Source organism: Engystomops pustulosus, chromosome 1, assembly GCF_040894005.1.
Source record: "Engystomops pustulosus chromosome 1, aEngPut4.maternal, whole genome shotgun sequence".
NCBI lineage: Eukaryota > Metazoa > Chordata > Amphibia > Anura > Leptodactylidae > Engystomops > Engystomops pustulosus.
This window is the reverse complement of record NC_092411.1, coordinates 155,564,709-155,578,768: the sequence shown is the minus strand read 5'-3', so window position 1 is coordinate 155,578,768 and position 14,060 is coordinate 155,564,709. Positions and strand designations below refer to the sequence as shown.

General features: G+C 44.7%; 1 protein-coding gene across 3 annotated transcripts in view; it reads left to right on the top strand.

Annotated features, from left to right (window-relative positions):
• Positions 1-14,060, top strand: part of CRTC1 (CREB regulated transcription coactivator 1) — a 107,812-nt gene that overhangs the window by 44,759 nt on the left and 48,993 nt on the right. For all 3 annotated transcript variants that reach the window (XM_072112387.1, XM_072112373.1, XM_072112378.1), the window contains 2 exons: positions 1,788-1,925; positions 4,438-4,499. In XM_072112387.1, the coding sequence (XP_071968488.1) occupies positions 1,788-1,925; positions 4,438-4,499 (200 nt within the window). The remainder of the gene's footprint in view (positions 1-1,787; positions 1,926-4,437; positions 4,500-14,060) is intronic.

Below are 14,060 nucleotides of genomic sequence, written 5' to 3'. Positions count from 1 at the left end.
CAGCCTGGCTGACGCCTCCATCATAGCAGGTAGTGTGTATAGTAGTCATAGGGTCTGATCTAATACAGCCTTATCTATGATAGGTTTATATGTGTGTACAATAATCTGTGTGCTAGAACTGCCAGTGGTAGAGAGAAGAGCTCAGCTTTATAGGAAGTGAGGGAAAGCTGGTCTAGCCACGATTCCCCTTGGCTGATGTCGCACCAGGAAGTGATGATGAGAGCTTATGGATATATGAGGCCGGACCTCTGGCTAGGAAGAAGCCAGCAGTGTGATACAGGTATCCTTGGAAACGTTGTCAAAAGCTCTCTCCAGTTGTGCTGAAACTATTTTTTGGCCAGGTATTTTCTAAGTTGAGCTTTGAGAAAGCCCCTCTGTTTCATGTCACTGAGTAGGTTTGAAATTCCTGTGCTGTGATGTGCTCTGTCCCGTGATGTGCCTGTAGTTTCGGGGCAAGCATCCTGCTCAGCTCGCCAGGTACACCCCACCAGTAATGTACGCAGCAAAATTTACAGGTATGTGTGAAAGTTTTTAAACTGATTGCAACATGGAATGGAGAGGTTGGGGTCTGTAGCGGCTGTGAGGGGGGAGAGCATGAATGCAGCCAATAATATTTATATCTTCTAAATCGTAGAAGGAATAAAGAAATGTTTTGTGTAAAGGTGCCACAAAGACCCATATTATCAGCAGTGAAATCTGTGAACATGCCTGAATATGGTATTGTTTGAGGTTTATGCAGTTTGTTGATTAGTAGTTCTTTGGTGTTCATGGTTTTGGAACTGCCTGATAAATCCTATTACTTTCCTGTCCATTTCAGCTTGAGTGCAACGGGGAGGACCTTCTCCCTATCGCATGTGCATTTACAGCTAAAGGTTTGCAATAAGAAACAAGCAACAAATTTTTAAAGTGTTTACTAGCAAACCATGTTTAGGTCTAGACATCTGCCATCTGGAGAAGACTCTTCCCGTTGCACTCGAATTGTATTTATTAAAATAATTCAAATGCAGCGTGTGAACATGTCTTCAGAGGTACAAAATATCCAAAAAACTTATCAGAAGTATGTGCCTCCTAACAACACTGTATCCTGATATGGTCAATTGCCAATGTACTTTTCATGATCTAAATGGCCTTTGTGCCAATTTAGTTAAATGTCACACAAAATATTAACAGGAACCTGTCACCACGTTTAAAAAATAAATAAATAAATAGTTGCAGCTTCCTCTTGAGCTCTAGTAAATATCTGACACCTTTCCCTCAGATCCCCATAAAATCGGAGTTGTATCTTGCCTGGTTGCCTGGTATCTATGCATCTTTGGAGCGAGTCAAGGGGGTGTGGCCTAATGGCATTATCAAAGGTCCTCAAGCTACTTAATATTAGCAAACTGTACCCCATGTACATATCTGACCACTTGTAAAACAATCACAACAGCTTCCATGGACTTCTACTTCATGCAGGCTGCTGTGATTTCATGTGATAAAATATGCTGTGATTTCGTGAGATACATGCTTGTTGTACAGTTTCTAATGCTACAAAAACTGGTGTACGGTTTCTAATACTATAAAAGCTATAGAACCTGCGATGATGTCACTCTGGTCACATGACATTATAGCTGCATACAGGGATAATGCGCCCAACTCGACTCGCTATAGTCATGCTTAGATACCTGGTAAAACTATAAAGTTGAATATATGGGAAAATCTCAGGGGAATAATTTTTAGCTAAAATAAAGGTGTCAGACGGGCTCCCTTACATCTATTCACTATATGTACTTATTTTTATTTTACAGACTCCCTTTCAGTCTTCTGGCTTAGATACAAGCAGGACAACTCGACATCATGGCTTAGTGGACAGGGTTTATCGAGATCGGAATCGCCTTGGATCCCCACATAGGAGGCCTTTGTCAATAGATAAACATGGACGTCAAATATCCTTACGAATAATTTAACATCTTGTAAAGGATTGTTATTAATTTGTGCCCAATTTATGCAATCTTTTGTGGTGTTTTATGCATTTGGCTTATCTATAAACCTTAACACATTTGTTCTAAGGTGTTACAGCATTCCTTACGCCATCTAGCTAGTCTCTGTTGCCAATTTCAAGGACTATTGCCTATTTCCTGCAAATACAAGTGGTCGTTTTATCATCACTGCACTGCCAACCATATATACTCGAGTATAAGCCTAGTTTTTCAGCACAAAATTTGTTCTCAAAAACCCTAACTCGGCTTATGCGCGAGTCAAGAAAAAAAAATTGTCAAAACTCACCTTTCCGACGTCACCCGTAGGTCCTATGCTTGTTTCGATGCTCTAGTGCCGCTGCGGGTCCTTTGGGTCCCCTTGTGATGCCGGCAGCTCAAAAACAATGACGTCGGCAAGCGGCTGACGTAATTCTGTGTGGCGGCCGAGCTCGAAGACCCAAAGAGGAGCGGAAGAATCTGAAGAGGACTGAAGGACCCGAGGCAGCACCGGAGCATTGGAGACAGACTGGGCAGGCTGTATACTACAGGGGGCTGGCAGGCTTTATACTACAGGGGTCTTTCTGGTTTTAAACTGTGAGGCTGTGACCAATGCAATTCCCACCCTCGTCCCAGTTTTTTGTGTTAAAATTAGGGGTCTCGGCTTATACTTGGGACGCCTTATACTCAAGTATATACGGTAGCTAACTAATCATGTTTTCTATAGACTCATTTACCCACTCATATTTATTAATTATGCCTTTATTATTTACTAATTATTGCCTATGATTAGTCAATGTCAATGTAGTGTAAAATTATGCTTAACCCCTTCGACCAATGTCATTTTTTGCGTTTTTGCTCTCCTTTAAAAACCCATAACTTTTTTTTTTTACATTTTTCTATGTACTGTATTGATCTTTATAAGGGATTGTTTTCTGTGTAACAAATATGACTTCCTAATACTGGCATTTACTTTTCAGTACCTTGACTTATTTGGCAATCTGTGTGCAGCGCCGCATAATCTGTGTGCGCTATAAAAAATAAAGGAATTTTTATTTATCATTAATGTGCTGGGGGGGGGGGGGAATTAAAACTGTAGCTAAACTGACTGAAAAATGCTTTTTTGCCAATTTCTTGTGAGCTACGTTTTTACAGCTTGCTCCAAATGACGCCTCTGGTTTATTCTTTGGGTCGGTGCATTTATGGGGATACCAAATTTTATATAGGTTTTAATTGGATTTAAAAAATGTTATCCTTTTCTAAAAAAAAATTAAATAAATCATTTTGTTATATTCTGACGCTAATAACCGTTTCATATTTTGCTGTGTAATGTGTCATTTTTTGCAGGATGTGATGTTAACATTGCTACCATTCCATCACTTTTTATTTACATTTTTATGAGTTGCAAAATGGGGATAAAAAAGGTTTCTGACATTTGCACACTATTTTCCTTTACAGGGTTCAACATCGGTAACAACTGTTTTTATATATTGATAAATATATAAATATATTGGGACTTTTTTGGGAGCCAGGTAATGTAAAATAATCGATTAAAAAGCACTGCATTCATTCATATTGCTGCCAGAGGCTTTTTGAAATTAGTGTGCTAGACTATTGAAACCTGTCTTGAGTTTAAAGGTTCCGTTTAAAGAGGACCTATCACCCCCGAAAAATAGCCCTACCAAATATGTTCCCCCTAATCCTGTCCCCAGTCTCTTTATATTAATTAGGTTGGATCGTCGTACAGGTCCCCTAGAAGTCGGCTGTATTCATGAGGGGGCCAGCTGACACACCGCTTTCACACCCCTGTCAGTAAGGGACCTGTAAGAATCGCTGGCAGCAGCGCATGTATTGTGCAATCACTGCCGGCTCTTTGCGATGTGGCGCACTGACATCGGACGCAGAGAGACTTACTCACAGCAACGACCAAACATTCACCGGCGCTGTGAATAAGCTCCTCTGCAGTCGCTGTCAGCACGCCGCATAGTGCCGGAAGTGATTGTGCAATACATGCGCTGCTACCAGCAATTCTTACATGTCCCTGACTGATAGGGGCGTGAAGGGGGTGTGTCGGCCGGCCCCCTCATGAATAAGGCCCACTGCTAGGGGGACCTGTACGATGATCTGACCTCTTATTTGGTCTCTCAAGTTTGCATACACAAATTTTAATAAAAATTTAATAAATATAAAGGGGCTGGGGACAGGACTAGGGCGAACAAATTTGGTAGGGCTATTTTTCGGGGGTGACAGGTCCTCTTTAATGATCCTGGAATGAGCACAAACCAAGATGGTGGTGAACTATGGATCGATCTGTTCAGCATTTCATACTATCTAATATTCCTGCAGACTACATTACATTGTCACTGACAGATTCCCATTAGAGCCATGGTATATTGCATATGTTCAAGACAATACTAAGATAAAATGTGACATTACTTTTGTTTTTGTCAATGTTTAAGCATTATTACTTAACCTATTATACGTAGACAGCTGCCCTTATGGATCTGTGTATTTATCGCCTCCCCCTGATACCAGCTGGAGACGGTAGGTCTTGAATTTATATTGTGTATCTTTCTGCTGTTTTCCTTTTGGTTTTGGTGGGTTTTTTTTTTTTTTTGTATACTAGCAAAATGGTCCATCAGTGAGTATCCGTAGCTATTTGTTGTATTTATTTATGTGGGCATCTTTGTATATTCATATAAAGTTATTAAATCTGAAAATTATTTTCATATAATAGATTGAGAATTAAACTGTAGTTCACATATTAATGTCACAGGTCCAAGATTAACAAAGGCTGACCTAACATTTATCCAAGGGGTATTTCAGCATACCACATTCAAGTCCACAGTCCTCAGTATAGCGTTAATGACTAACTTTTATAGTTTTTCACTACAAAGCAGGTTGATCAGGAATTGCTCCAGAGTAGCTTAGCTAAACGTTAGCATAGACTGTTCTGTTTATTTCAGGTGTTCATTACCAGTACGTTTTGTAAAGTCCAGTCCAATTTTGTGTATTGGGGGTTCTTATTTCTTTATCCCCTATAACCTGCTTTCCATGTAAATGCTCAAGCTATTTCTTAGTTATTTCCGTATTTAGAATGCCCTCTAAAGCTATGTATTTTTTTTAAAATTTCTGTCTATAGCTGTCACTATAGCTGTACTTTAATAAGAAATGTATCCTCTTTGTCAACGCATACACCATTATGAAATTTATAGGTCGTTTTTAGATGAACCTCATTTGCATAAGGAAATCCTTCATTTGCATAAGAATAAAAACATTTTGCATTATCACCTTTGAAATTTTTTCAATGTGGCTGTATATGGGCTCATTTTTGCACAGACCTGTTGTTTTTATTGCTGTACATTAACCCCTATGGGACTCGGTCCCATTCTTCAGATCTCCCTTGTGTCACTATAAGTGGTCATAGCTTTGGAAAGCTCTAATATATCCAGGTGATTTTAAAAGTTTTCTTCTGACACATTGTACTTCAAATTAGTTTAAAAATTTGGATGAAATCTTTTCTGTTCAGTTGGCAAAAATTTTGAAAAATTCTTTATTTTCAAAGTTCTAAATTCTCTACTTTTGATACAGATAGGATAGTCATAGCATCCAAATAAATTCAAAACTTACATTTCCTAAATGTATGCTTTATGTTGGCATGTTTTTTTAAGATTCCACATATTTTACTAGAATGGTATAAGGCTCAGAATTGGGGGGGGCAATTTTTCAAATTTTTTGGAAAATCACCAAAACCGGACATGCTTGACCGCGGTGTGTAAGTGATTAACATTGCATTCGGAGACGGCTCCGATCGCGGGGGTTATTGCGTGGTGTCAGCTGTGATAGACAGCTGACAGCCGCTGCTTCCGGTGCCGGCCCCGTTCGTGAGCCGGTGCCAGAAGCGGGACATTATAGAATGTCCCGATTAGCGTCCTAGTGTGCGTAAGGGTTAATTAAGTTTTTTGATTGCGTTTGATATCATGTTTGTGTGATGATTAAAAGTCGCTCATCTCTAGTAATGATGCCCGAAGTGAACATACTCGTCCGAGCTTGATGCTCGTTCGAGCATTAGCGTACTCGAAACTGCTCGTTGCTCGGACGAATACTTCGCCCGCTCGAGAAAATGGCATCTCCCACCGTTTTGCTTTTTGGCGGCCAGAAACAGAGCCAATCACAAGCCAGGAGACTCTGCACTCCACCCAGCATGACGTGGTACCCTTACACGTCGATAGCAGTGGTTGGCTGGCCAGATCAGGTGACCCTGGAATAGACTAGCCCCTGCCTGCGCTGCTCGGATCATTCTGTGTCTGGATGCCGCTAGGGAGAGAGCTGCTGCTGGTCAGGGAAAGCGTTAGGCTGTTCTATTAGAATAGTGTTAGGCAGGAGTGATTCTACAAGAACCCAACAGCCCTTCTTAGGGCTACAAGTTATACTTTTTTTTTTTTTTTATTTGCAGCTAGTACCATATTGTGAGGAATTTGCAGGGGGACTTGCTACCGTTGTGTTTAGCTCTTAGTGACACACATATCCACCTCAAACACCAAAGTGGGACAATTTATTAGGGGTTTGATTTCAATTAGGCACAGTCTGCCAATTTCTTTTTATTTTACGTTTATTTTTTCATAACTCAGCGTCATCTCATCTGGCATAGCAGTGTGCTTTCATACTTGGCTAGAAAATAGCCATAGGAGAATCCAAACGGCTTACTTAGGCCTACAATAGCGTTATATATTTTATTTCTGGTTGAGCTGCTGGTGGCTGGCCTTGCTGTAGTGCATCTACTACCATATTGTGAGGAATTTGCAGGGAGACTTGCGACCGTTGTGTTTAGCGCTTAGTGACGCACATATCCATCGCAAAGACCGAAGTGGGACAATTTATTAGGGGTTGGATTGAAATTAGGCACAGTCTGCCATTTCCTTTTTATTTTACGTTTATTTTTTCATAACTCAGCGTCATCTCATCTGGCATAGCAGTGTGCTTTCATAGTTGGCTAGAAAATAGCCATATCAATAGGATAGCATCGTTTGGTTTTAAAAACTAAAAAACACAAAAAAAAAGTTAAAAAAAATTAAAGTTATAACTTTCATTTTCAAAATGTTTAACCCGAGGGCTAGGGGTAGAGGACGAGGGCGGGGACGTGGGCGTCCAACTACTGCAGGGGTCAGAGGCCGTGGTCCTGGGCGGGGTGAGACACCACCTGCTGATGAGGGAGCAGGGGAACGCCGCAGAGCTACACTCCCTAGGTTCATGTCTGAAGTTACTGGGACTCGTGGTAGAGCACTGTTGAGGCCAGAACAGTGCGAACAGGTGATGTCGTGGATTGCCGACAATGCTTAGAACAATTTGTCCACCAGTCAGTCTTCCACGCAGTCCACCCATGTCATCGAAATCGGCACTCCTCCAGCTCCTGCACCTCAGCCTCCTCCCCCCCAGTCTGCCCCCTCCCAGGAAAATTTGGCATTTGAACCGGCATACTCTGAGGAACTGTTTTCTGGACCCTTCCCACAGTCACAAACCACTTGTCCAGTTGCTGCTGAGCAATTTTCCGATGCCCAGGTTTTCCACCAGTCGCAGTCTGTGGGTGATGATGACCTTCTTGACGTAGTGGAAGAAGTGTGTAAAGAGGTGTCCGACGATGAGGAGACACGGTTGTCAGACAGTGGGGAAGTTGTTGTCAGGGCAGGAAGTCCGAGGGGGGAGCAGACTGAGGGATCGGAGGATGATGAGGTGACAGATCCAAGCTGGGTTGAGAGGCCGGGTGAACACAGTGCTTCTGAGACGGAGGAGAGTCCTCGACCAGAACAGGTTGGAAGAGGCAGTGGTGGGGCCAGACGGAGAGGCAGGGCCAGAGCTGGTGCATCAGCGCCAAATGTGTCACGTAGTGAAGCTCCCGTGGCAAGGGCTCCCGCGGCGAGGGCTAGATTTTCAGAAGTCTGGAGGTTCTTTAAGGAAACACCGGATGACCGACGGACTGTGGTGTGCAACCTTTGCCAAACCAGGATCAGCAGGGGTTCCACCACTACTAGCTTAACTACCACCAGTATGCGCAGGCATATGAATGCTAAACACCCCACTCAGTGGCACCAAGCCCGTTCACCTCCGGCCGTGCACACCACTGCTCCTTCCCCTGTGTCAGCTGATAGTCAGCCCCCTGCCCACGACCCTGGCACAAAAAACCCATCGTCGCCTCCACGATCCTCCACAGCATCCACCAGCGTTCAGCTCTCCATACCCCAGACGCTGGAGCGGAAAAGGAAATATAGTGAAACCCACCCGCACGCCCAAGCCCTTAATGTCCACATCTCCAGATTGCTTAGCCTGGAGATGCTGCCCTATAGGCTAGTAGAGACCAAGGCCTTTCGCAACCTCATGGCGGCGGCCGCCCCTCGGTATTCGGTCCCCAGCCGCCACTACTTTTCCCGATGTGCCGTCCCAGCACTGCACCAGCACGTGTCAGACAACATCATCCGTGCCCTGACCAACGCCGTTTCTGACAAGGTCCACATGACCACGGACACGTGGACGAGTTCTGCCGGGCAGGGCCACTATATATCGCTGACGGCACATTGGGTTAACTTGGTGGAGGCTGGGACCGAGTCTGACCCTGCGGCTGGTCATATACTGCCGACGCCGAGGATTGCGGGGCCTACCTCGGTCCAGGTCTTTCAGGCCTACTATGCGTCCTCCTCCTCCCACACCTCCTCCTCCGAACTACCATCCGTGGGCATGGCGCCATCAGTCGGTAGCTCTAGGCACAGCAGCAGTGCTGTCGCTAAGCGACAGCAGGCAGTGCTCAAACTGCTGAGCCTAGGCGATAAAAGGCACACCGCCCAAGAACTATTACAGGGCATCACGGCGCAGACTGATCTGTGGCTGGCACCGCTGAACCTGAAGCCAGGCATGGTTGTGTGTGACAACGGCCATAACCTGGTGGCGGCTCTGCAACTCGGCAGACTGACACATGTGCCATGCCTGGCCCATGTGTTAAATCTGATAGTTCAGACATACCCCAATGTGTCTGATTTGCTCACGAAGGCAGCGCAGCGCCGCCTCCAACTGCCCGCTCACCGACTGTTGTGCGACGTGCCCACGAGGTGGAATTCAACATTAACCATGTTATCCAGAGTTTACCAGCAGCGCAGAGCGATTGTAGACTGCCAGATGTCAACTTCCACCAGAACTAGTAGTCAGGTCAGTCAGCTTCCTCAAGTCTACAATGAGGAGTGGACGTGGATGTCTGATATCTGTCAGGTGCTGAGTAACTTTGAGGAGTCAACACAGATGGTCAGTGGCGATGCCGCCATCATCAGCCTCACCATCCCGCTGCTTGGCCTGTTGAAAAACTCTCTGATCAGCATGAAGTCGGAAGCTTTGCGCTCGTCACAAGAGACTGGGGAAGAAGATTCAGACCCTCAGGTCTGTTTCTCAGCGCATATCGGAGGAGGTGGAGGAGGATGAGGAGGAAGAGGAGGAGAATGTTGTCGAGACACAAGAGGGGACCATTGTTCAGTCCTTCACTGTTCAGCGTGTATGGGCAGAAGAAGAGGAGTTGGAGGAGGAGGAAATGGGCAGTCAGGCCAGTGAGGGGAGTGAATTCTTGCGCGTTGGGGGGCGCATATGGCAGATTTCATGCTAGGCTGCCTATCCCGTGACCCTCGCGTTCAAAGAATTTATTCCAGCACCGATTACTGGGTATTCACTCTCCTGGACCCACGGTACAAGCAAACTCTTTCCACTCTCATCCCTGGAGAGGAAAGGAGTGTGAGAATGCATGAATACCAGCAGGCCCTGGTGCACAAGCTGAAACAGTATTTCCCTTCTGACAGCGCTAGCGGCAGAGTGCGTAGTTCTGCAGGACAAGTAGCGAGGGAGAGTAGGCGAGCAGGCAGCTTGTCCAGCACTGGCAAGGGTACGCTTTACAAGGCTTTTGCCAGCTTTATGTCACCCCAGCAAGACACTGTCACCTGTCCCCAGTCTCGGCAGAGTAGGGCTGATCTTTACAGAAAGATGGTGAGGGAGTACGTAGCTGACCATACCATCGTCCTAAATGATCACACAGCTCCCTACAACTACTGGGTTTCAAAACTGGACATGTGGCACGAACTGGCGCTGTACGCCTTGGAGGTTCTTGCCTGCCCTGCCGCTAGCGTGCTGTCCGAGCGGGTTTTCAGTGCAGTTGGTGGCATCATCACCGATAAGCGTACACGCCTGTCGACTGACAGCGCTGACAGGCTGACGCTTATTAAGATGAATAAAGCCTGGATTTCTCATAATTTCCAATCTCCACCAGGTGAAGGAAGCTCAACCTGAATAATTTATGCACTCCTCCTCCTCATTTTCCTCCTTCTCCTCCTCTTTGTACACTAAAGCAGAGGAAACTGGCTATTTTTTGACAGGGCCCACTGGCTCTAGCTATAGTACTTTATGCATTTAATTTTTCTGGAGGGCCACCTACCCGGTCCTCTGTTTTAAACAATTTTTGGGAGTGCCACATACAGGCACTCAATCTATTCATTTTTTCTGGAGGGCCACCTACCTGCTCCTCTGGTTTGAAAACTTTTTTGGACTGCCACATACAGGCACTATCCAAATTAAATTGTCTCCATAGCAGCCTCCACACGTTGTCTCCATTGCTACCTCCAAAAGTCGTCCATATAGCTGCCTCCATACATCGTCCCCTTATCAAACGAGGTGTGTCAGGCAGAAATTTGGGTTGTTTTCATGGATTCCACATCAAAGTTGTTAACTTTGTCGCCACCCTGCTGTGTTATCCACAAAATATACTGGCAAACTTTTATGATTAACCGTTATTATTTCAGCGCTTCTTGCGCATCTGTTTACATTCCACTCACCCGCCATATCCCAAACGCTACTACACTTAACTTGGTGGAGGCTGGGACCGAGTCTGACCCTGGGGCTGGTCATATACTGCCGACGCCGAGGATTGCGGGGCCTACCTCGGTCCAGGTCTCAAAGGCCTACTATACCTCCTCCTCCTCCCACCCCTCCTCCACCTCCTCCTCCTCCGAATTACCATCCGTGGGCATGGCGCCATCAGTCGGTAGCTCTAGGCACAGCAGCAGTGCCGTCGCTAAGCGACAGCAGGCGGTGCTCAAACTGCTGAGCCTAGGCGATAAAAGGCACACCGCCCAAGAGCTATTACAGGGCATTCCACATCAAACTTGTTAACTTTGTCGCCACCCTGCTGTGTAATCCACAAAATATACTGGCAAACTTTTATCATTTACCGATATTATTTCAGCACTTCTTGCGCATCTGTTTACATTCCCCTCACCCGCCATATCCCAAACTTATAAGAACGCTACTACACTTGATCTTATACAAAAGGTTCTTAGAAGTGCTGTTTGGGGAGTAGCCTAGAGACAGGGGCTTGGATTGGCAAAGGTTGGCCTGGCAGCGGAGCGCCAGCTCCATCCCAAGATCCAACTAACATAGTTTTAACTGCAGCACCTTTAATCTACTACTAGTTCACTGCCTCCATACATGGTCCCCTTATCAAACGAGCTGTGTCAGGCAGAATTTTCAGGTGTTTCACCACATACATAGTGGAACTCGGCGCGTCTGTCGCCGCCATGCTGGAGACCTGCAGTTGCAATCATAGAAGCGCAATATGGATGCCCCATACTGTCGCTCTTAATCATGGAAGTCCTCTCCATGGCTGCCTCCAAATGTCGTCCCCTTATCAAACGAGCTGTGTCAGGCTCATTTTTCGGGTGTTTCACCAGATACGTTATGGAACTTGGTCACTATGTCGCCACCATGCTGTGTTATCGACTAAATATACCGTCAACCTTTTGTTCACAGAGGAAATAATTTCAGCGCTTCTTGCTCACCTCCTTTGGTTCCTCTCTGCCACCCATTAGTTTGAAGCCTGAGTCCATTTAGGGTATGTCGCCATGCCACTCTCTAGCCTGCCGCTGCCTCTGCATGCCGTCCCCTATAGTGTCAGGGTCAATTATTGGATGTTTTAGATGCTATCTAGCTTCATTCTGTCACTCTGTCATGGCCATGCTGTTGCCCATAATTTTGGCATAATGGTGCGTTTAAGCAGCCTCAGAGGCATCCATGCATGCTGCCCCTGCTGTTTCCTGTCCATTTCCGTGGTGTTTCCATCCTTTTCTGAGGTTTCCAGGTGTTTGTTTTTTTAAAAAGTATTTATTTTTGCAATTTTGAAATTTTATACAATTAAAATAAACAAAATCGAAGAACAAGATTGTCTGTCACATATTTCTTTCCCCCCATTACAGGATTATTAAGCAACAGCCATGGTAACATTCAGGTTCTTACTGCGTTTCAAAACTAACTGAGGGATATTGCACAGTAAATGACAGCAGATACTGCAGCCAGACATCTTGATACAACACAAATAACTATTGACACAGAGACAATCAGTCACACACACACACACACATACCAGCACGCTCAGTCTCCTTCATCAAGGAGAGGAGTATATATCACGCGTGATTATAAGGCAGTATGGGGAGTCGCGCACCATCTGGACCAGATGCGATCAAACTTCTGGGGACACTTCCTGTTGGCATACAGGGACCGGTAGAGGGGAATGACACTGTTAATGAGTAGTATCCATCTTTTTAATGGAGGGGGCTCCTGGTCCTTCCAGGTCATCACCACCACTTTTCGGGCGTAGTATAATACAAACCTAAAGAAAATTTTGTCATAGTGGCCATTGACAACTTCATTTACGATGCCGAGGAGACACACAGAGGGAGACAGTAAGCGTGGGAAGTTAAAGTGTAGATTTAGGAATTCCAGCACTTCGGACCAGAAGACAAGAACCCTAGGGCAGGACCAGACACAATGCAGGAAGGATCCGACTTCAGCCTGACAGCGAAAGCAAAGGTCATTGGGCATTGCTCCCATGCGGAATAATCTAGCAGGGGTGAAGTATACTCGATGGAGGAATTTAGATTGGATCAGGAAGTCCCTCGCACTCACTACAGATGTGAAGGTTTCCTGGTGTTTGGCCAAGCTTGCCTGTGCAGAGCCTTGGTCCCCTTGAAAAATTCATCTCGAATAACGAGTACCCGAGCATTTTAGTGCTCGCTCATCTCTAATCATTACTCCTTTATTTTTAAAAGGGTTAAAATAAGTTAATTACAAGCAGACAAATAGATTTTTTTTTTATTATCTTTCCTTTTATGGTTCTTTTACCTCTCCTATTTCATTGTCATGCTTTCTAGTTTTTTGGAAACCTTATGTCAAAGGGAACCTGTCAGGATGCTTTGAGACAGTAAACTACCCACAGGTCCTTATGTACCAGAGGGTTAGTGTCCCAAATCGCCCTTTATGATTATTGTAGTGTGCGCGGGTAGTGAAGCTGGTGTAGTACACCCTGGCTTCACCTTTATTTGCCTCCTCACAAGAGGAGGCGCTGGCGTGGGATCTTGAGATATGAGTCCAATGTGTGCCTCATTGGATTCACATTTCGGTGAGTATAGAGGTTTTTTCCTTTTCCTCCAGCCCTTATAAAGATCGATTTGGGAGTCAAAACCACAAGTCCAAGAGGATCTGTAGGCTGTTTAGGGTAGTTTGTTTTTTAAACTTTATTATGCGATTTGTTCATGTTTCTTCTGTTCAGTGTGTTGTAGAATTAGACACAAAATAATTATTGCCTGCAGTTTTTTAGATATTTAGTTGGGTTACTTTGCATTTAAATTAGTAATACTGCTTCATAATTGTAAATAAATGATTATTTTCTAGATTATAAAAGATTGTAACTGAAATTATGTTTTATGGAACATTGCTAATAATGCATTACAAGATAATGATCTGTGTAGCAAACCCCAAAGGTGTATTAATATTGACCATGCCATTAAAAGTAGAATTTAACAGTTTTTGCAACATTTTTGGACCTGATTGGGTTCATGCTAACTTTAACCCATTAAAGAGGACCTTTCACCGCCTAACTGATATGGGGGGCTGCTGCACAGATTGAGGAGCACTTTTCTGAATTTTCTTTCTAGCTCTCACAGTTGCGGAAATATCAGTCCCAGTATCTAACCTTTGTAATCTATGCTGTCAGAGGGGAGGGGCTGGACAATGTGTCATTCTCTCATACTG